Genomic DNA, 22345 nt, shown 5'->3' on the forward strand with positions numbered 1-22345 from the left:
TATATACATGTCTTACAGTAGCACAAAACTGGCAAGGAGTACTGAGACATTCCAAGGCATGACAGTCAGCTTGAGCACTGCTCGATAGCGCCAACCAACAGCCTCCCAACATAATGAGATTGTGTGTGATTCCGCGGGATTGCAAGCGTTTGAAATGAGCTTTATCCTACTTTAAGACAATCATACGCTATTAACGATATCACTGCATGTACCTTGAAACGGGCAAGAGCAATGGAACTGCAGTTATACAGGAAGACGGACACAGCCCGCAACAAAATGACAACACATGCATGCACAAATAGCACGTACATGTGCCAGCATACTGACAATATAATTGCAACACTATCATTGGATATCAGCAACAATTTTTATCGTTCCTTATTCCTGATTGGAACAGTGTTTTAATCAGCTTAGTTCCAAAAATACTACTCAAATTACAATGCTGGCACCCTGGATCAGTTCCAACTGGATCAGTTCCAACTGGATCAGTTCCAACTGGATCAGTTCCAACCCTGGGTCAGTTCCAACTGTACAGCGAAAATAAATCGCTGCCGAAATTCCGAAATTTTGCATATTTGCAGTATCCGTGCATGGGCTGGTCCAGCACCAGTTTACCACTTGCAGGGTATCAATGGTTGTGTATGTCTGGAGTGAAACCTTTGTGTCGGCCTTCACCTAGAAAAACTGCAGGTTGAGATCACACTTGTACTCTTCATATCTAATGTTATGCTGTGTTGGTCCGGTTCAGGCTAGCTTCAATGTAACACTCACTGCACTCTCATGTGAAGACCTGATCAAGACCAAGCAGTAAGTCAGGTTTCTCATTAGGATTACCGTGAACAGAAGTGATGGGTGTGAGGATGGGGGGGGGGGGGGGGAGGTGAGGGCAGGGGGTGTGAGGGGGGGGGGGGAGTGTGAGGGGGGGGGAGGGTGAGGGGGGGGGGGGAGGGCGAGGGGAGTGTGTGTGTGTGTGTGGGGGGGGGGGGGGCTGTGTTTCGCCTTAATAGCACATTATTTGTATGCTCGGTCTTGTCTTTCTGAATGACAGCAGCTCCCAAGGGGGGGGGGGGGGGAGAGGGTATGGGTGAGAGCACTACAGTACTGTCGGTCGGAACTGGGGGTCAGCCTCGTAGCCTAGTCCGTTCTTATCTTCATGTACTACAGTCTATGCACAGTTGAGTCACCGTGTATACATTGCTATGCTGTGCTTGGTGAAATTCTAGCCTGGCCGTTGTTGGGCGCCTGACAGTACAGTACTGGGTTATTGAAATAGGATGCTAGTATATGCATAGCTGTATAGGATGCTAGTATATGCATAGCTGTATACAGGTCCTCCCTCATTATAACGAGTCCGGTTAGTACATAAACCCCGTTAGTAAATAGAAATCTGAAATCCCCTGGCGAAACGTGGTCTATACAACTGTTTACAGGTCCGGTTACAACATAATCCGTTAGTACATAAAATCCGTTATAACGACCCTTTGCCCAGGTCCCTGGAGTGCCAAACCCTCAGTATAAGATAATATTGACCATGCACGACCAAGGCCAAAACATGTAGGATAAAGCAGAACGAGGAAACGTATGATGTCTATGTATTCGTGAATATGGACGATCCTTTGCATCCAAGGAAGAGTTCTGTTGGAGATTTTCAATTATCTTATAACGAGTTGAAGCATCGATGATTTATGTTGTATCGAGGGTAGCCCCGGTAAGTATGAAGTAGTGCCTATTTCACCTTTAGCTGCAAGTCCTGCTACAAGATAAGTCTCGTTATAAGATAACTTTTTCGATGGCCCAGAGATTATCTACTAACGAGGGAGGACCTGTAGCATGCTAGTAGATGCATAGCTGTATAGGATGCTAGTATATGCATAGCTGTATAGGATGCTAGTATATGCATAGCTGTATAGCTGCAAGACTACATTACTGTGGCTTTGGTTGCTTGCAAAGAGCTCTATTTTAGGGAAGTGTTCTCAACTGAGAAAGCCAAACTCACATTGATATCATCATCCAATTACAGAAGATGAAATCAGCACGCTAGTATTTGGAAACTTGTCTATGTTGCATTGTTTCAAAGGAAGACAGCCCAGCCTGCGCTCATTCTGTAATCCTGTTCTCTTGCAGAGTGTTGCTGCGTCTTGTTGGCTATGGTGATGTCATAGTTGATATCAACGCTCTCTGCAAGTGCCCGTGTGAACAGAACAAGGTTAGCCCCCGCAACCATGTGTATCCACTGAGTCCTGATACCAGCCCTTTCACACATTGATCAATATATTCACTGGTTTGAGGGAAAGATGTAAACGGGAAAAGTCCGAAGAAAAAAATTGACTGTCACCACCAGGACTCAACCGGGGATCTTCGTTTCAGGCCAGCGATGCTGTAACCACTGAGATATGGTGAGTGATTCTCACCCATGGAGATAATACGGACGGGGGGGGGGGGGGGGGGGGGGGGAGATCACAACAATGGGAAAAATGCAGGGCAAGATCATACCGCACAATGAATTGTAAAACAGCTGACATGCAATTTCCTTTCTCAAAGTACAAAGACTCCACTATAGCAATCCACCATACCCTTACATCTTCATGCCTTTTCGTTTTAATGATGATTGTAACCCAGAGACTGTTTGGAGAGTGCTGTGAATATGTATGGCTATACATTTCCTTGTTCTGTTAAAAAAAAACTATTTCCTATGCTTTGTGTTCCACAGGATAACAGCTCAGATTTTTGCTCGGGTCAGGGAGTCAGTGAATGTGGCATCTGCAAGTGCAACCAGGGATTCAGAAAGTAAGAGAAAATGTGTGTGGGGGGGGGGGGGGGGGTGGGGGGTGGGGAGGGGGGTTGCGTGTGTGTTGTGTATACATGTATGTGTCGTGTGCCATGTGTGTGTGTGTACGTGTGTATTGCATGTGTCTGTGCACATGATTAGCTTTGAGCTGGTCACTTAACTCCAGGTTACCAGCCCCGCCGCATTCGTCCTACCATTCGGTTGTCAGGGTGTAAGCGTAACCGTGCTAGCAGCCTATTTTCACATTTGTCCTACCATGTGGAAGCACAGTGTAAGCCTAGCCACTTTAGCTGCCCCTTCCACATTTGTCCTACCATGTGGAAGTGCGGTGTAAGCCTAGCCTCTTAGCTGCCCCTTCCACATTTGTCCTAACATGTGGAAGTGCGGTGTAAGCCTAGCCACTTTAGCTGCCCCTTCCACATTTGTCCTACCATGTGGAAGTGCGGTGTAAGCCTAATCATTTCATCCACTGTGAGTCCCGATCCGGCACAAAGCTTGTCTTGAATGTCTGTGTGTGCAGTGGTATGTTAACTACAATTAATGCTTTGCATGAACTGAAATTTAAAGTTTGTGGGGGGGGGGGGGGGGGGTTGCAAATTGGAAAGAATATTATCGCCGCAGGATTCTTTGCGACATGGAGATCCAGGATTTTTTGAGGCTGAAATTCGATTACGGTGCTTGCCGTGTTATACGTGTGAACGCTTCACATGGTCTTGTTGTTTGTGTTTGTGCTGACAGCAAGCAAGCCAACGTATCCAATTGTGACTGCGACATTTTCAGCAACTCAACCTGCATGTACGTCATGAAAACTGGTGAAGGGAGAGTGTGTTTCTACGGTCGTGTGCATGAGAGGGAGGAATGAGCGACAGAACTTGACTGTGTTGTTTGTTAATGTGTATGCGCTTTGTGTGTGTGTGTGTGTGTGTGCGTGCGTGCGTGCGTGCGTGCGTGCGTGCGTGCGCGCGCGTGTATGTATGTGTGTGTATGTGTGTGTGTGTGCTTGGTTGAGCACAGATGTGAGTGCATACGTGTGTGTGTGTGTATGCGTGTGACAGAATGAGTGAGCGAGCGAGTGTGTGTGAGAGAGAGAGAGAAAGAGAGACAGGGGCAGAAAAGGTGAGATAGATATAGAGGGCGACACATGTTGACAGCGTGTGAGACAGATAGAAGATACTTTTGGATGAGCTGGGTTGGAATGGCAATGTCAAGGACTTCAGATTTGTCTCGAGGTAGTATGTAGTCTAACTAGTCTTCCAGGACAACTAGAAATCTGTAGCTGTGCATGTTAAGTTTGTCTTGTGAATATTCTTCACCTTGTTGACCAGGATGACTCTTGCTATTGCTGTCCTAACTTTACTTGCAGAGCGAATGGCACATCGTCAGTATGTAGTGATCGCGGAGAGTGTGTATGCCAAGAGTGTGTCTGTGGCAAGCCAGCTGGAACAGCCGTAAGTTTAGTGACATGACCAGATGCTGCTGCCATCATGCTAGAAACGAGATTTGATTTCAGGCTGATGTTCGTATAGTCTTGCATGGTCCGATTATGGTAAAAGCATTTCCCGATGATTTAGCATTCACCAATGATTGATTGTGGAGAGCCATTTTAAAGGGGAACTCCGGTCCAAAATCACCCCCATTTTTTATTGCGGGATCCATTAGAGTATGTCGTAAGTGGTAGAATGGCGAAAACCGGAAGCTTCTACGACAAGGATAACATACCTAAATTACCAATTGCAATTTTCCATATTTGGCACGAGGGGGCCCCCTCCCACCCTGTGACGTAAAACGTTCTCAGCCCGCGTCCACTCAGATGAAATTTTCAAATAATTGAAGCAAGAATGAAAAGTCCTTGGCCATTGTTGAAGTGCTTGTTGTTCTGTGCCATGCCCGATTTATTGTCACGACTCGCTGCTGCGTCTCTGGATGCAACAATGTCACGAAGAAAGAGGCGCCTGCGGGCTGTCGTAGCATGGCTTTCCTCTGGCTGACGCGAACCTGACGACAGCTTGGCTATGGAGAGTATGTTGGAAGGATGTTTCTCCGACGAAAAATAATCGTGTCTGCACTGAGCATTTCACTGAGATGTGCTATGAAAGAGATTTCCAACAAGAGTTTGCACAAAGCATTGGTGGCTATAAGCAGAAGCAGCAGCGACGCTTGAAGCCAGGGTCTCTGCCATCCTGAAACTTGGCGTTGCATGTCATACTAATAGTTAGTAGCTCCTCTACCTCTGCTGCCAGCAAAAGCAGACCATCTTCGATTTACTTCCAGGAACGTAAGCACGATGAGGTAAGTGAACGGCATGATTTTGTGCCGTCCAGAACGTAGCTCTAAACGACTACAGTCCTACTCAAAGTCCTCTACTCAAAATCCTAGTCAGTGAAGTCGAGAATTGATGTAATGTACATGGAACGTTATCATGTGTGTTATTTCGGTTCTCTTTATCTGTAAGTTTCCATTGCGTTACTTTCCGGTTGCAGCTACACTGCCACAAATACAAGGTACAGTATGATTTGTAGTCTGGAAATTGTCCATGCTGTCATACTGAAGTGGGCACCAAAACGTGTCCACTTTTCGTACAATGGCATGAGAGCACGGGTACAGTCGGCATGTCTGTCCCACAATGCCAATATAGGGAGAGCGCACGCCAAAACCAAGGAGGGTGTGCTCAGGTACAGGCTGGAATACACCAAGAGCACAAAGTGGCCAAGAAGCTGCACGACAATGTCCTGCAACTTCTTGAAGGACCTGTTGAACGATGTGCATACAACCATTCTCGGCATTCGCAACGGCACCGGCACAACCCCATGCTCCCGAACACAGTACAGTATTGTGCCATTGTATCTGTCAACTTTACCAGATTGTTCATGCAGCTGCATTGGTGCAAAGCATGCGCCCACCCGAAAACACAAATATTGCCCGAGTCGAGAATAGTTATAAATCGTGTCTGCCAACTGTTTTCTACATTCTGCATGCACATGTACCAATGATTATGTGAACGTCAACCAGGCCAAGAAGCATTATCATCATCATCATCATCATCATGTCCAACTGCTTCCTCAAAGCCCCAGTGCGCATCTGCATTGGCTTCTGGTACAGCTGCTTTATCTTCGATACCACGCAAGACGGTATCACACGCCGCTGCTTGCGTCCAAAGTATCCATGGGTGAACCATGTGTATTGTCTATACGCCGCATGTCTCCAAATCCTGCAGAAAACAGTTGGAGAGATGTAGATACACATACCACGAGTGTCTTCATGATTGTGTAAAAGTAAATAGTTTCAGTGTAAATAGTTTCGGATTCGAATTAATATTTCTATGGGCTACTATACTAAAGACACTTTGGCCTTTTTTCAAATTTACATCACTTTTACACACAGTTGAAACACTTACAGTGCTAGGAATAGTATGAATGAAAGACATCGTTGTACCAGTATAATTATATTGGCATGGGTGCAATAGAACTTCATGATTGTGTGATGGAAGTTGGTGAATTTGAATACTGTACACAAAATCATTGCACAACACTTCCCATCTACTTTGTACCGGTACATGAAACATGGAAAGAAAGGAAATAATGAAACCGATTCAGTGAATCCTCACCTGTTTGACCACGGTCCACACCTTGCCCGAAATTCTTCGAAGGAAAGCAATGCCACCTCGAGCACTGATTTTTGCAGGCAAACAACAGCAAACTCTGAGTGCTGCGTGAAGCACTGCAGCCCTTCCTGCTCGCCGCGTTTACTGAAAGCTGCAGGAACCTCCCAGCAACAAGTCGACTCGACCTCGCTCCACATCATGCTGCATTGTCCGCAACGGCATAAGCAGTGCTTCTCACGCGAGCACTTGCAACCAAAGCGTTCTCTTCACGTTCATCTGTTTTGTAGTCTCAGAAATATTACTTGTAGACAGTTTCGCAGACGCTGATGCGCGCTTCGGCTCGAACCTAAAAGGCCTCGGTGTTGTTGAATCCGAAGTGGCGTCCACCTCCATACCTCCCGTCGTCTCCTCTTCCTCCAACATGATGATCGAATGAATACTAGTACAAGGGTTATTGATTGAAGAAAAAACAGTGAATACCTTTTTCAAAATTTCTGCAGGTCTACCATTTGAATAAAAAAAATTGGAGGTCACTGAGAACGTTTTACGTCACAGGGTGGGCGGGGGGCCCCTCGTGCCAAATATGGAAAATTGCAATTGGTAATTTAGGTATGTTATCCTTGTCGTAGAAGCTTCCGGTTTTCGCCATTCTACCACTTACGACATACTCTAATGGATTCCGCAATAAGAAATGGGGGTGATTTTGGACCGGAGTTCCCCTTTAAACTGGCCTCCGTCCATACGCACGATGTTGTCATCTATTTCACCGTGATTTCTACATTTTGCTTTTCCTGTAACAGATTCCGGACGCTGCATATTCAGGACAGTATTGCGAGTGTGACAATTTCAACTGTCCACTGTCGGATACCGGTGCTATTTGTGGAGGTAAGCGATTCCATTTGGCCTAAGCGAAGACTAGCCAAGTTTGCTTGGCGATGTTAGCACGAAAAGGCTGATAATAATAATAAGCGATTATCAGACTTTCAAGGTGTACATTGCCACTGGGTAGGTGGTGGTGCTGCAGTGGCAGCATCTGTGTTTGTAATGTGGGGGGGGGGGGGCTTCCTTTCTGAAATAGTCAAAATGTCATGGTGCGGTAGGGGTTGGATAGAAAGGGGATGAAATAAGTACATGCCAGCATGTTCACCTATTTAGCAATGACGTCAGGAGTCGGTAACAAAGAGTATGCCACTGTGGTATCTTTTTCATGGGCCAATTGTGCGGCTCACTGCCTTCATCATCATCACAACATGGAGCTTCATCTGCGCACTGTGGAAGGTGTGTGTGTGGGGGGGGGGGGGCAAGGGGGGGGGAGGCAAGGGGGGGGGCAAGGGGGGGGTAGAAGAGGTTGTAAATGCCAGGTGACAGTCCTGTGTTCCAATGCTACTCGTTCTGCTGTTGTACCTCACCCCGTGCAGGTACATCTCAAGGCTCATGTGTATGTGGACAGTGTCAGTGCAATGCCAATTATACCGGCTCAAGTTGCGACTGTTTGCTGCACAGCGGACCCTGCAAGGAAACCAGTGAGGTGAGACAAGCCACTGCAATGCTTCTCCTACACCGTCAATGTCCTCTCCATTTAGATCTTAGGTTGTGAAGCGATCGGTTGCCTAGGACGAACTTCTGGATTTGAACAAAAGGGGGTGTGTCTTGCACATGGATGTAGGATTGAAAGAGGGGCTACAATAATCATTACTATATTTATGATGTAGCCGACTGGGCAAAGATGGTTGGCAGAAGCATTTGAGCACGTTTGCATGCATGCGCGCATATGGACGCATGCAATCGCGCAATGAGAAGAGTGCATTCCTTTTTTTCCAGTCCACAGCAAGACTCAATGTTCCAGATGCCGATTCCACAGGAAATATGGTGACAGGTGCAGCTTGAGCTGTGGAAGCTGCCAGTGGAGAATAACTTGTGCGGTTTGTGGCCGATGGAACTCCACTCCTGAAAGTCTAGGGCCACATACCATGCAGATGCTAATACATGTACTAGTATTGGTGCGCACACATGCATACACACTCGCACGTACACACACACACACACACACACACACACACACACACACACACCACACACCACACACACCACACACCACACACCACACACCACACACCACACACACATACACACACACACACACACACACACACACACACACACACACACACACACACACACCACACACCACACACACCACACACCACACACACACACACACATACACACACACACACACACACACACACACACACACACACACACACACACACACACACACACACACACACACACACACACACACACATACACGAACAAGCATGCACAAACACACATAATTATATTCATATGCTTACTCATTATAATTTATTTTCTTCTCTCTCTTTCTGTCTGTCCTTCTCACTGCAGAGTGCAGTATGCAGCGAGGCTGGCACATGTCACTGTGGTGCATGCCAATGCAAGGATGGCTTCACAGGACCATACTGTGAGGATTGTGCAGATACTAGATCTCCGGTAAGCTAAATACCGTAATCCACAATACAATCAGGCTGGGCTATAACTAAGATTTGAAATAATTGTAACATGGAAAAATGTGGCCACAAGTTATGCGATCGAGTCCACCAACTAAACCAGATTTTGAACAGTCAGACGTGCACAATCTAGCACTAAACTGACAAAGATCTTGTGCCCACCTTTTTCCATGTTTCAATTTTTTCCTTGGCTCACCATCTGAGTTTGAAATAATGTGTGTGTATACGTGTGTCCATGCGTGCGTGCATGTATGCGTGTGACATTGGTGATACACAAGTTCAAATCATCAATAGAGCTTTTTTAAGGACGGGGCACAGTGTCCGCTACCGGAGCTCACCCCGAGATTGTGGTGAACAGGTTGCATGTCAAAACGCATTGAAAAGTATACGAAATGTGACAGGTTCGTCTCCACCAGCGCTTGGAGCGATTTTGAAGCTTGTTCTTTTTCGCCCAAGCCATGGAAGGGCTTTCTGGCAACTGCTCCGATTCAACACGAGTGGCGCACATCAACTGAAGCATCATGCTAGTGCTTCTTTCACGTCCACGCATCTATTCCCATACAAAGTGAACGTGAACTGGGCTTTGCCTGTTCACCAACGATTTAAAAAATATCTCGCCCGTGACCTCGAAAAGTGACGGTTGGTACAACCTTGAAAAAGCTCTACACCAACCCGCAGTACACAACATTCTTTGTCCATTATTCCAAAGATGATCCACATCTACATTCCTTGCTTGCCTGATGCTGCTGGTGGTGTTGGTGGTAGTGTTGGTGGTAGTGGTGTTGGTGTTGGTGTTGGTGGTGTTGGTGGTAGTGGTGTTGGTGTTGGTGTTGGTGGTGTTGGTGGTAGTGGTGTTGGTGTTGGTGTTGGTGGTAGTGGTGTTGGTGTTGGTGGTAGTGGTGTTGGTGGTAGTGGTGTTGGTGTTGGTGTTGGTGGTGTTGGTGGTAGTGGTGTTGGTGTTGGTGTTGGTGGTGTTGGTGGTAGTGGTGTTGGTGTTGGTGTTGGTGGTAGTGGTGTTGGTGTTGGTGGTGTTGGTGGTAGTGGTGTTGGTGTTGGTGTTGGTGGTAGTGGTGTTGGTGTTGGTGTTGGTGGTGTTGGTGGTAGTGCTACTGTTACTGTAGTTGCTGTTGAAGCATGTATTGTTGAAAGCAGAAGCCAACATATTAAAGGGGAAGTTAAGGCAAAAATTAAAATTTCACCAGCTGTAGTCTTCGGGGTGCTGAGTTGAATGGTCGTGGTCCGAGGAAGCTGAGACGCTCCCTTCCTACTTTAATCCCAATCGAACTCGCGCACTTCCACCGAAACTGGGTGACTGCGCCCTACTAGATGGGGATTTGTATGCGGTAAAAGCTAAAAGTGCCATTTCGTTCTTATAAAAGCATTGATGACCGCGATTGGCCCATATGTTGTCTTTTGGGCGCTGAGTCGATTGGTTTTGGTCCTAAAAGGCTGCGATGCAGCGTTCCTCCTTTATTCCCAATCGAACATGGTTGAACAAGCGGTCACGTGCTCCTGCGTACGCCAGTCACCTGGTCACCGTGCCTGCAGGGTACAACTTACTAGCCTGTTTGACCTTTTTTGGGTGCAGTCCTGTCACTCGAGTTGAACTCGAGTTGAACCTTGGTGTGAAAGTTGTCGCCTGCTGGCGTGGTGACCAGGTGATTTGGGCACCCAGGAGCACGTGACCGCTTGTTCAACCATGTTCGATTGGGAATAAGGGCTGAACGCTGCATCGCAGCCTTTTCGGACCAAAACCAGTCGACTCAGCGTCCAAAAGACTACAACATATGGGCCAATCGCGGTCATCCGTGCTTTTATAAAAACGAAATGGCGCTTTTAGTGACATTTTGCATACAAATCTCCATCTAGTAGGGCGCAGTCACCCAGTTTCGGTGGAAGTGCGCGAGTTCGATTGGGATTCAAGTAGGAAGGGAGCGTCTCAGCTTTCTCGGACCAAGACCATTCGACTTCAGCACCCCGAAGACTACAACTGGTGAAATTTTAATTTTTGCCTTAACTTCCCCTTTAATGCAGAAAGAGCATAGGATGAACACAGCATAGGATGCTGCTGCCACTGCTGCCCCTTCTATTGCTGCTTTAGGAGTTGCATCTGCGCCTTGATCTTTTTCTTTTGGGATGATGATGTCGAACTCACACAGCAATGAAGGATGCTATCCTGCCAATTTGGTAGAATGTTGCAACATCAACCAACGCATACAACATTTTCTGCTGTGGAAATATGGCATTCACCAAACACCGTTAGGCACTTTCCGGTAGATTAATATCTTTAACACTTGCAATGACTAGGCCCATGGCCCATAAATACAACAATGGCGAATGTCACTGCTCATCCTTAGCACCGTCAGGCGAAATTACTGGTCAGTCGGCGACACGCATTTTTCACAAAAATTTGCGTTTCACCTGCTGGGAGAGTATGCGTGTACTCGAGTCTCATCCTGAGCACGTTTTTTCTTCTTTTTTTCAGCTCCAGTATAGCTGTATTTTTCATTGCAAAGCCGTCCTCGATTGTTGTGTTCGTTGTTCAAACGAAGTGGACATTCAATCATGAAGGCAGAGGACATAGGAGCCTGATTGGAGCTTCTCGTGGCATAGAACGGCCACACAGAGACACTTTGGGATTTTTTGAATATAAAATACCGTACGCACGATGCTGAGATCAATTTGTGCGATATCAAATTGTTTGTGATCTACCACATCGAGCAGAACGGGATCCAAACACAAGCCTACCGACGGTTAGGCTGCCGACCTGACTGGACAAATGATCCCTGGCTTCACCAAACGCCAGAAGTCGGACACCATGTCCTTTGCCGCGACGTCCATCTCCAAAAAGAACTCCATCTTCGTCGTGGAAAGGCTTGAAATACTCAATATTCAACCGAGATTCGCGGTCTCACCCTTTCTCAGATCGAATCATTTTTTGTTGTAGCAGTTGCAGGGCAGATCCCTGCCCCTACTTCAACAGGAGATGGCTCCAAAGCATGCCTGGAACAAGCCATATCGAGGTTCCAAGCCACCTCTCAGCAAGAAATTCGAAATTTCAATGTTGGAAGATATACTATGAAGAGAATTTCAAAAAGTATGTTTCGCGGAGCGATCGCTCAACCTACGTCATTCGAACTTTGCAGGATGGTTCAGATGTACATGCTAGGCATGGAACCACAGGAGATGATATCATAGCTGACACACAGAGTCACACACACAGCAGATTCGTGTGCACAGATACTAAATTAGTGGACGTCGTCATCTTCTTCCCGCTGATCTCAAATGTACTATGACGTGCTATTTCGCCTGACGTGTGATTATGTGCGTGTTGTGTTTCAGTGTGAGCTAGCTGTCATATGCTTCAATTCCACTGATGGCGGCAGCCTGGGAGAAGCCCTGCCGTCTTGTCCAGGACTCAGCCCAGAGCAGAGTACCGAGGACAATCCTACTATTATTGGTACGGTGTTCACAGCATGTTATGAGTAGTGACTGTCTTTAGGAATGGCTGGTCATGTCTATTACTAATTGTGACAGCAGCCTTTAGGAGAAAGGCACCGTGTTTCCTGAGGTATAAGCTGGACTTGAAACACCATTAATACAGCCAAAGAGTCGGTGGTACGGCTTGTACTAAATGGTCAAATTACCAGTTATAAACAGGGTGGATATCTGTATTTCGTGACAAAAATCGTGGATGCGGCTTACACTCCAGTACGGCCTATACTCGGTTCAAATGCTGTGCTGTAAAAGAGCCTCGACCCCCCCCCCCATACATAGAGCCACGCCTTGTCTTAGCCTGCTGCTGCTGCTGCTGCTCTCTTCCCACCCTGTGCATTTCATTTTTCCCTCTTTCTGTCGTGTATGTGTGAATGTGTGTGTGTGTGTGTGTGTGTGTGTGTGTGTGTGTTCTGTGTGAACTTGATGATACGCAGGCAAGAGAGCCTACCAGTGTGTCTCACCTGTCCCCATTCAAGCCACACCGACATGCACTGTCTCAGAGTTCTTTGCAGCGTTTGACACAAGCAAAGGTGACCGTTGTCATCGGCCATTCCTGCCATTCGTCACTAAAGGTAGGTAGGGGACAATGGAACATGGAAAAATATGGGCACAAGTTATGCGATCGAGTCCACGAACTAAACCAGATTTTGAACAGTCAAACGTGCACAATCTATCACAAACCTTACATAACTGACTGTTCAAAATCTGGTTTAGTAGGTGGACTCGATCGCATAACTTGTGCCCACAATTTTCCATGTTACAATATTTTCCCTGGCTCACTAGCTGAGTTCTTAGAGGACAATATATTCATTTTCACTCACAAAGCAACTGTTCAGTACATGGGGTAGTGGTCTACCAGAACAATCACACTCACCACCGGAGTGGTTTTCCAGAAACGAGTAGCAGCAAAAAAACACACTCACAGCCACATAATAGATAAATAGCCGAAAAACATCTAAATCCATCAAAGAACCGCCAGCAAGCGGGAGAAAAGGCCGTAAAATCAAGTGAAACAGCATGGCCAGTGGTGAGCATGGGTGACTGGGCAGCAGGGGAGCGCCTGAAAACAATGACTCCCTACATTCCTAGCCGCGACCGCTCAACCGGGCTAGAGGAAAAACACGCCTTTCGGCCAAAAAACCTTTCTATTTCATTACTTCCTGCCCCGCTGCCAGTCGGACCCGAGAATTGAGCCAGCAAGAAATGGTATGTAACAGTGGTGGGTTTAGGGGTGGGGGGGGGGGGGGGGGGGGGCGGGGGCGCGGGGCGCACCCCCCCCCCCTCAAAATTTTCGACCTAGGTTTCGAAAATAAAAGGCAGGGCTAGCTAGCGCTAGGCTCGGGGCGCGCGCGCGGCATGAAACAATCGTCGCGTCCAAAAGCGGTTGCACGGTACTGTGCTCGAGCTGGTGTTGATTTTACACACTACACTACAGTCTACAGAGTACAGTGAGCATGCACGGCTAGCACGGCTACAGAAACACGGTGACCTGACTGTGTACACTGTACTGTTGTACAGTGTGATCCCTGCGGGGACGCGCTGGACCCGTCTTCAACGTACAAACATCGAAGAAAAGTCTTTGAGTCAACCTAAAACACGATTCGAATGCCAAGGGCTCAGGCGATCATCCTCGTTCGAATCGTGTTTTGGTTGACTCGAAGACTTTTCTTCGATGTCTCAGCGACATCTCAAAAGGCCAAGCTCTAGCCAGCAGAGCCTGGATGGATTTTTGCAAAGCGTTCCTGTGGCGGCGCAGCTCTTGCTGCCGCTCCAACAGGAAACAGTGGAGTGATGAAGTCGCTGTTATGCCAGTTGAACTTTCGGAGCGGACTGACAGTCACACTCCGCCAGACGTGGAAGCACCTGTTGTCAGCGAGCAGCCAGAACATGAAGAACAGCGCACAGTGACAAGTGGACATAGTACCGCTGCCTATGTAAAGGATGCTTTGAGCGGTGAGAAATTGTTGGACTCGCATAAATTGCAGTTGATTGGCTCACATAACCATGGCAAATTTGAAGTTTGTAAACAATGTAGAATGTTGCTGCGTGTACAGAAATACTGCTCGTAGTGTGTGAGATTTACGGCTCCTTGACATCGGTTTTCAAAATGGCTGACCTGGGACAGTAGCATGATGTCATCTACCCCCACCCCATCCCGGCCGCAACCCCCCCCCCCCCCCCCCCTCAGCCAAATCCTGGACACGCCACTGTGTAATAACCATTGTGTCATAATGATAAGCCACACACATTGACATAGAATATCAAGAAGAACAGCGGAAGACACCCATGAAACCAGGATGGATGGGCGGGTAACTTCAACTACCACGAGGAAAAACAAGGACCACGATGGCAGGTTCAACGGAGTTGCGCAGAACCAGAGCAAACGCATGAAAATATTTGCGAGTGAAAATACGTTTTTGCACTCTTTCGCTATGCTCAGCGGTGAAAAAACAAAACTACAAAGTATATGGGTTGGCATCTTTGCTTACTTTTACTCTGGACGTTTGTTCAGTCAGTGTATTGCAGCCAGAATTGGTCAGCCACACATTTCCCCTGCCACGGCCACAGAAACACCGCAACGAGTAGAAGTACATCCAGGAACAAGTGCGAGCACAGAGAAATCGAAAAACTTCTTTCTGAACAACAGCTTGTTTCCGCGTGGAACACGACATTTTTTTTAATCTCGCGGCAAATAACAGATTTTCGAGGTGCCCTTTTTACACTGCGCTGCGCAACTGTTCAGGCAGAACTTAAAGACTATTGTACACTTCATTGAGAAAGACATTATACCTGGGTGAGACTGATTAGCGAGAGAGAGATAGATAGATAGATAGAGAGAGAGAGAGAGAGAGAGAGAGAGAGAGAGAGAGAGAGAGAGAGAGAGAGAGAGAGAGAGAGAGAGAGAGAGAGAGAGAGAGAGAGAGAGAGAGAGAGAGAGAGAGAGAGAGAGAGAGAGAGAGAGAGAGAGAGAGAGAGAGAGAGAGAGAGAGGCGAATGCATGAGAGAGATTGGTCCAAGCATCTAAATATAGTTCATCTGTGTGATGGTCATGCATACCGTGAAATCCGCAGTTGCAATCTAGCTTCTTTCTTTCTCTCTCTTGACCATGTACCCCCGGTTACATCATGCATGCCATGTGAAAAAAGACCATACATGATTTGTTTTTCCTACTCCCTTGCTTGTGTGTGTGTGTTTGTTTGTGCATGTTTGTGTGTGTGTGTGTGTGTGTGTGTGTGTGTGTGTGTGTGTGTGTGTGTGTGTGTGTGTCTGTGTGTCTGTGTGTGTTTATATCTGCTACAGAATGCACGGTTGCCAAGCCTACTAGCTATCTTGTCATAGCCGTTGCTCCAGCCGGTTCTCTGGTTTTAGTGGCACTGGTGACCATCATCATTGTCAAGTTGTGTGTCATGCACAGGGTGAGTTTTGTACACAAACACACACACAGTATTTTACTATGTTCACGTACCCAGTAATAGTGTACTTATTGTGTCAATGCATATTCTACGCCACCTGTCAATAATATTTTATTCCCGTAGCTATGCAGAAGACGTTACTTCAGTAACGTCTGGCGCTAGCCAGGGTCCACACAGCTTTAATTTGGTGTTTGTGTGTTTGTGTCACGCCTGGCGCTATCCCGTATCTGTCCCGTATCGTACCGTACCATCAAACACAGCTGGCCACATACAGCTGGCCGCACTATTCAAATAGGGCTTTCAAACGCAAGACAATAACATGAAGCAACTTGGAAGAATGAGTATGAATGCGAAGTGTCTGGGGGAATGCATGTGGGGCGATAGTGCGGGTTCGAATCCCAGGTAATGCCTGAAAAAAAATAGGAAAATTGAAAAAATTATAACATCCCTATTCTTTTTTTGCCGTCATCAAAGCGGTGGATGGTGTCGTATTACCCTCGACCGTACCTGTCCCGTACCTGTCCCGTACATGTCCCCTACCTGTCCCGTACCGTACCGTGCAATCAAAGACGGCTGGCCACAATGCATATTCAAATACGGCTTTGAAATACAAGATCATAACGTGAAGCAACTTGGAAGAATTAGTATGTATGCGAAGTGTATCGGGGATGCACGCAGGGCGATAGTGCGGGTTCGAATCCCAGGTTATGTCTAAAACAAAAAAGTAGAAATTTATAAGAATTTATAACATCCCTAGCCCTATGCTTTTTTTGTCTAGGTCATCAAGGCAAAAAAGCATAGCGTAGGGCCCTGAGTTTCCAAGCTCTCTCGTTTATTCTTTTCACATACCCAACTCGAAAAATATTAATGAAAAGACAATGGTGCTTAGACTAGGACCAAACGTGACAACTACTGAGCAGGGGCTGCACCGAGACGCAGCAGTGATGGTGGGGCATTGATGGCTCTGCCGACCACATCTCTGGCTTGCAGCTAAACTTATGTCATGACGACTGCATTGCCATTTTTCAGGCATACAGACACGCATTGCCAGTTTATAGGCATACGGCTCAGCATGGAAATTCCTTCCGTTACATTGGTCGGTATGTGTAGGTTGTGAACAGTTTCCTGATAAACAGATGCGTTTACATTGTCCTATCATGCATGTGTAATATCGGTCATGTTATGCTCAACGTCGTGTCATGGACAGGCATGGTGGTTTCGGTTTCACCGATAAAATGTTCATTTGCGATGGTTGGGTACACATCGGCACAGAAATGTTGTCTGTGCTCACTCCAGAAGGACATGACTGTGTGTGTGTGTGTGTGTGTGTGTGTGTGTGTGTGTGTGTGTGTGTGTGTGTTTATGTGTGTTTATGTGTGTGTGTGTGTGTGTGTGTGTGTGTGTGTGTGTATGTGTGTGGTGTGGTGTGTGTGTGTGTGTGTGTGTGTGTGCGCGCGCGAGAGAGAGCGTTTGCGTGTGTGTTTGCGTGCCTACATGTGCATGTGTGTGTGTGTGTTGTAATGCTGTGTGGGTGCTGCTGTTCTGTAGGATCGACTGGAGTACAAGACTTTCATCAGAGAGACAAATAAGATCAAAAACAATGGAATGGTATGTACAATCATGTATCTTGTGAATGTCTCGTGTGACCATGTCATGTGACCATGTCATGTGACCATGTCATGTGACTGTGTTATGTTTTTTCTTCATTTTTTTGACAACACGTACACCGTCGGCAACCCTGTGCATGATAAGCTGTGTTCAAATTCCAAGTATTTTGTGTGTTGTGTTGTGTGTCATGTTGTGTCTAAACAGGCTGAGAATCCACTGTACAAGGCGGCAACTGTGAAGGTCGTCAACCCGGTGTTTTTCGGATCTGCCGATCCTGATACGAAGCCAGCTGAAAGCAATTGAGAAGGGAAGGCGGGGATGTAGGCTTTGCAGTAAGGCCCAGTATTCAAACACACCATCTTATTTCCTGCTGACAAGTCAAGTCTTGGATCCAATCGGCCTTACCGGAAGCGGACAGTCGTTATGCAAGCATACCTAACACTCTCAGCATCCTCCTGGGTTTTAATTGTTGCAAACCTTACATTTACCATTGCTGTTCTCTGCAAACTGTATTGCTGTCATCATTATCACACTGCAGTGGTTTGATAACCGCAATCAATAAGACAAGCTGAATCGACATTTGTGTATACTTTATTCATGCAATGTAAAACGGTGGAGAGTGGAATAGCTTTTTGTAAGTACGCACTTGATGTGTATTTCTCAAAACTTGTATTCACCTAAATCCCACTGCAATGAACAGCAAGGTGGCGTTGATGTGCATGGACGAAGCCAGTCGCTGAGAATGGAATTTAAAATTCAAAATTCAAGGCACTGCACATCTAAGTGATGCCATGTCTAACGTTACATGAACGCAGTCATGTTATTTTTACGCCTTCTTTCTCCACACTGTCTGAGGTATACGCACTCGTACCTGTTCTATACACAATGCCACTGCCAAGATTCTGTATTTGCAATTTATAGATAACTTGACCATGTATGGAGCAATGCAGTTTTTCCATTTTTCAGAAACGGTCTTTGCCCGTAAATCAATGCGAGATTTGTTTTGGTATGGCCTATAGGTCTGACTATAGGGTAGCATGCAGAGATAACTCTGGCCACTGCTACTTCTCTTCTTCATGATGTTACAAGACACTGTGACTTTAGTGTTCACTTCGTCTTGGGGATTAGATATGGGGAAGTTGCCATCCAGGGATGGGCAGTAGGCATTGGCGGATAATGCCCGAAAAGGTGGCAGATTCTGCTCGAAAAGCAGTGAAATTGGCAGAACCATACAAACTTTATGGCGGGCAATTCCTCGAATTCTGCTCCAATTCTTTATCCACATACCAAGCATGCTTGAAACTTACCACAAAAAGTACCGAATTCCGCCTTTCAATTCGCTGCCATAGAATTGGGCACCATTGCCCGTTGGCCTTCCGAAGCATAATAAAAATCAACAACAACCTTGAGCTCTGCTGGTGAGATCTTGCAAGGGTCTTATAGCTTAGGTCGAAGCAGTTGTCCGAGGGCTGAGGCGAGATCGTTCGACTGTAAGTATTGGCAATATTGCTCCTCGCTGGCCTTTGTTAGGCTACGGGCTTTGTCCGCACACCGCGGGTAGTAAGTAAAGACAGTGTTAGTTCGTGACTGTCTGTAGTGCAGAGTGTAGTGTAGGAGGTGCGTGGTTTACTTGCCCGTGACGGCGTTGGCACTTGCTACTGCGAACGCTGCTGTGACTTCTTTCACTGCGCACCGCAGAACGAAGCGCGAAGCTCTTCGTAAAGAAAAGGTAGTGTTAGTTCGAGGGAATTATATCACCTACCGGTATATCTGAAGCCTGTTCCGTTTTGCTTTGCGCGTAGCAATCCGCAAGGCGAGCGCACATCCAGATTCGGACTGCCGACACTCGGCGGTGTTGCACGGACGGACATACTCGGTACAGGCATCCGCGGTGCACCGGTGATGAGACGACGAACAGAAACTGCGAAAGATGGCAGCGGCTTTTCAATACAATAATCGTGTTCGACGTGTCCAGGAGCGAGACGATTACCGGTAGATCTACGAGGCGATAGATGTGGAGTGCTACCGGTACCACGCAGCGCTTTCCCTCTATTAAAATAGAAGATTGCATTCGCAGCCTGTCGTCATTTCTGGAAATCCTGTCCACCTCGTCCTGTCAGGATGGCAACGACAACCTTCTTCCTCGCTTTCCTCCTCGTGTTGGGAACGGCCATATCGGCTGGCCGTGGGGAAGGTATGTTCCATAGCGATATTGATGTTGCCATTGTTGTCGTGTATTATGCAATGTTACCGGTGAGGTCACTTCACCAATGGTGAGCCACCGCGCTCACAGCAGAGACTTTTATGCTTGTTGTCGAGAAAGCGGACTGGAAAGACACACGACGATTCGTATTGCCGAAGCTGTCATAATAATTATCTGAAGCAGTGTAGTTGAAATGTCGGTGGTAATGTTTGTCCTTGTCTGTGTACTGTGTCTTTGGGAGAATGTGCGAATGGATTATAATTATTGTCAGCGTAGACATGCAGCTCCTTCTTTTTTTTTTACCATTCCTAGGACTAATAGTATTAGCCTAGGGGAAGGTTCCTTGTTGCAATTTTACCATGGTTTGGTCTTCGAATGGAAAGGAAAGTTTCAGGTCGCGTTCCTGTGCGTTCCGCTTCCGCCCGTGTGGGGTTCGGTGGGTCTTACATTTTCTCAAAAGATCACTAGAGTAGAGACCAGTAGAGGTCACTTTGATTGGTTGCCAATGTCATATATACTGGTAGAGGAGACGGCTCGATACCGGGACGTTTTGACAGCCAAATTTGTATAGACCCAAACCGTTCATCAGCGTTGATTTTTCACTCGAAATATGTTTGTGGAAGGAAACTGGCATGTTGAAGTTTGCTCTGGGGCCAGAGTCAATCGAACTGAGCCACTCCTTTGTGTTGACCCATTGCCTCCAAGTTGCCCAATTTTTCGCTTCAAAAAAGTTCAAATCAGAGGTGGCTCCAAACCGGACACGTTTTAGAGTGCACGTCAAATTCACTCTGGGTCTGAAATTAGGTAATTGCTATCGCTCCACGACGGCCAGTATAGAGTAACAATAAGCCTTGTGTGTGCTTCCATTAGTTTTGATTGGTATGCGGTGCTTTATTGGCGAGAGGCTGTTTACCTGCGACAAGAAGTTGATTTTTTGAAAGTCGTAAAACTCAAGTCGCAGTGCGAAGCAACACGTCAAAAACTCACCTGCTTGATATGGCGCTTCTGGTCATCGCAGAGCCATGAAATTTTGGCTCGGAGTATAACACATAGTAGTCTCACTGTGACATATGTTTTCTAATCAAAATACCAAGAGAGAAAGTGAATATTGAGTCCGTTCCGGTTTGCAACCGGTGTCCTATTTGAAACCGTCCCCTCTACATGTAAGCAGTGCATGTCTTTATTGTCAGTTACGGCTATTAAAGTCTCGTTGCTGCACACAAACTCTACAGCACATGCACGTTGGCATTTTTTTTGTCCAACCAGGGGCGTCGGAAGGTATTTTAGTGTGCTGCGGTCTGACATCTGAAGTACAATTTACTCGTGGGGGAGGGGTTGCCGAGCCGAACATTAGGGACCTTTCGCATTTGCTACGAATCGAATGCGAAACGAAAGTTTGATTCGGTTCGTAATCGTTTCGCTGAAAACAGATTCAGTTTTCGCAAGTCGTCATGCAAATGTGCATGGCAACTACGAATACGGCCAGTAGCTTGGCGTACGGGTGTTTACACGCACACGTGCATGGATCATGGAATCAAGGGAAAAATATGTACCTGGCAAAACATGTGCAGCTGGCCAAATAAATGTGTACCTGACGGATTCGGAGCGCGCCACGAATGAATTGCCACGAATGAATTGTGGCAAAAAGTGGTACGGTCAATACCGTAGTGACTGTACCGTGTGCGACGCCCCTGCCAACTGTATAGCACCAAGCCAGCATAGTCTATATGCGTATGTGTGTGTGTGTGTGTGTGTGTGTGTGTGTGTGTGTGTGTGTGTGTGTGTGTGTGTGTGTGTGTGTGTGTGTGTGTGTGTGTGTGTGTGTGTGTGTGTGTGTGTGTGTGTGTGTGTATTCGGCGTCTCCCTTGGCCTCCCCGGTGAACAAGGTGGAGAAAGCATCCACAAGAAATTCAAGCAGCCTCGCTCGTCCCTTGAGAACATGAACCGTATTGTCGATCGGCTCCGCGTTCTGGTCACGCAGTATCTGACGACAACATTGCCAGACTACAACCGTATGATACTCCAGCCGAAGAGAAGAACCGACTTGAGAAGTAGAAGGTAAGCGTAACTGTTAAAACATACCTAAAATTTCAATAACTGAATCGTTGTTACTGGTACTTTGAATCGCTGTTGTTCTTAATTTCGGCTATCCTCCGGAGCCCAGGTAATACATAAATCCACTAGGGTTGGTTATCCACACCTTTCCATAGGTATAAAATTTTAATGTATAGCTAGAACATGTCCACACAGAATACACAAGGGAAAACATACTGAAGAAATGGAATTTCTCTCGATCAAATACCCGGTTGAGTAAGCGGCCACGTGCTCGTGCGTACACCAGTTGCCTGGTCACCGTACCTGCAGGCTAAAACTCAAAGGTTCAAAGATTCAACTCGAGTGACAGGAACGCTGTAAAAGTTGCAGCCTGTGGGCACTGGTACTAGGTGACTGGTGTATGTATGAGCACGTGACCGCTTACTCAACCGTGTTCGGTTGGGAATAAGGGCCGAACGCTGCATCGCAGCATTTTCGGACCAAAGCCAGTGGACTCAGCGTCCAAAAGACTACAACATATGGACCATCGCGGTCATCCATGCTTTTATAATAACGAAATGGCGCTTTTAGTGACTTTTCCATACAAATCCCATCTAGTAGGGCGCAGTCACCCAGTTTCAGTGGAAGTGCGAGAGTTTGATTGGGGAT

At 46.8% G+C, this 22345-nt stretch overlaps 1 protein-coding gene across 1 annotated transcript in view; it reads left to right on the top strand.

Annotated features, from left to right (window-relative positions):
* Positions 1 to 18429, top strand: part of LOC135819403 (integrin beta-1-like) — a 53236-nt gene extending 34807 nt beyond the window's left edge. Inside the window, exons 16-28 of the mRNA XM_065332604.1 lie at positions 749 to 807; positions 2125 to 2206; positions 2711 to 2787; positions 3527 to 3583; positions 4152 to 4236; positions 7190 to 7274; positions 7808 to 7917; positions 8799 to 8903; positions 12263 to 12380; positions 12853 to 12990; positions 15719 to 15834; positions 17380 to 17439; positions 17644 to 18429. Of these exons, the coding sequence (XP_065188676.1) occupies positions 749 to 807; positions 2125 to 2206; positions 2711 to 2787; positions 3527 to 3583; positions 4152 to 4236; positions 7190 to 7274; positions 7808 to 7917; positions 8799 to 8903; positions 12263 to 12380; positions 12853 to 12990; positions 15719 to 15834; positions 17380 to 17439; positions 17644 to 17742 (1191 nt within the window). The 3' untranslated portion in view covers positions 17743 to 18429. The remainder of the gene's footprint in view (positions 1 to 748; positions 808 to 2124; positions 2207 to 2710; positions 2788 to 3526; positions 3584 to 4151; positions 4237 to 7189; positions 7275 to 7807; positions 7918 to 8798; positions 8904 to 12262; positions 12381 to 12852; positions 12991 to 15718; positions 15835 to 17379; positions 17440 to 17643) is intronic.
* The last annotated feature ends 3916 nt before the right edge of the window (positions 18430 to 22345 follow it).

The sequence above is a fragment of the Sycon ciliatum genome, chromosome 6 (genome assembly GCF_964019385.1).
Source record: "Sycon ciliatum chromosome 6, ocSycCili1.1, whole genome shotgun sequence".
Classification (NCBI taxonomy): domain Eukaryota; kingdom Metazoa; phylum Porifera; class Calcarea; order Leucosolenida; family Sycettidae; genus Sycon; species Sycon ciliatum.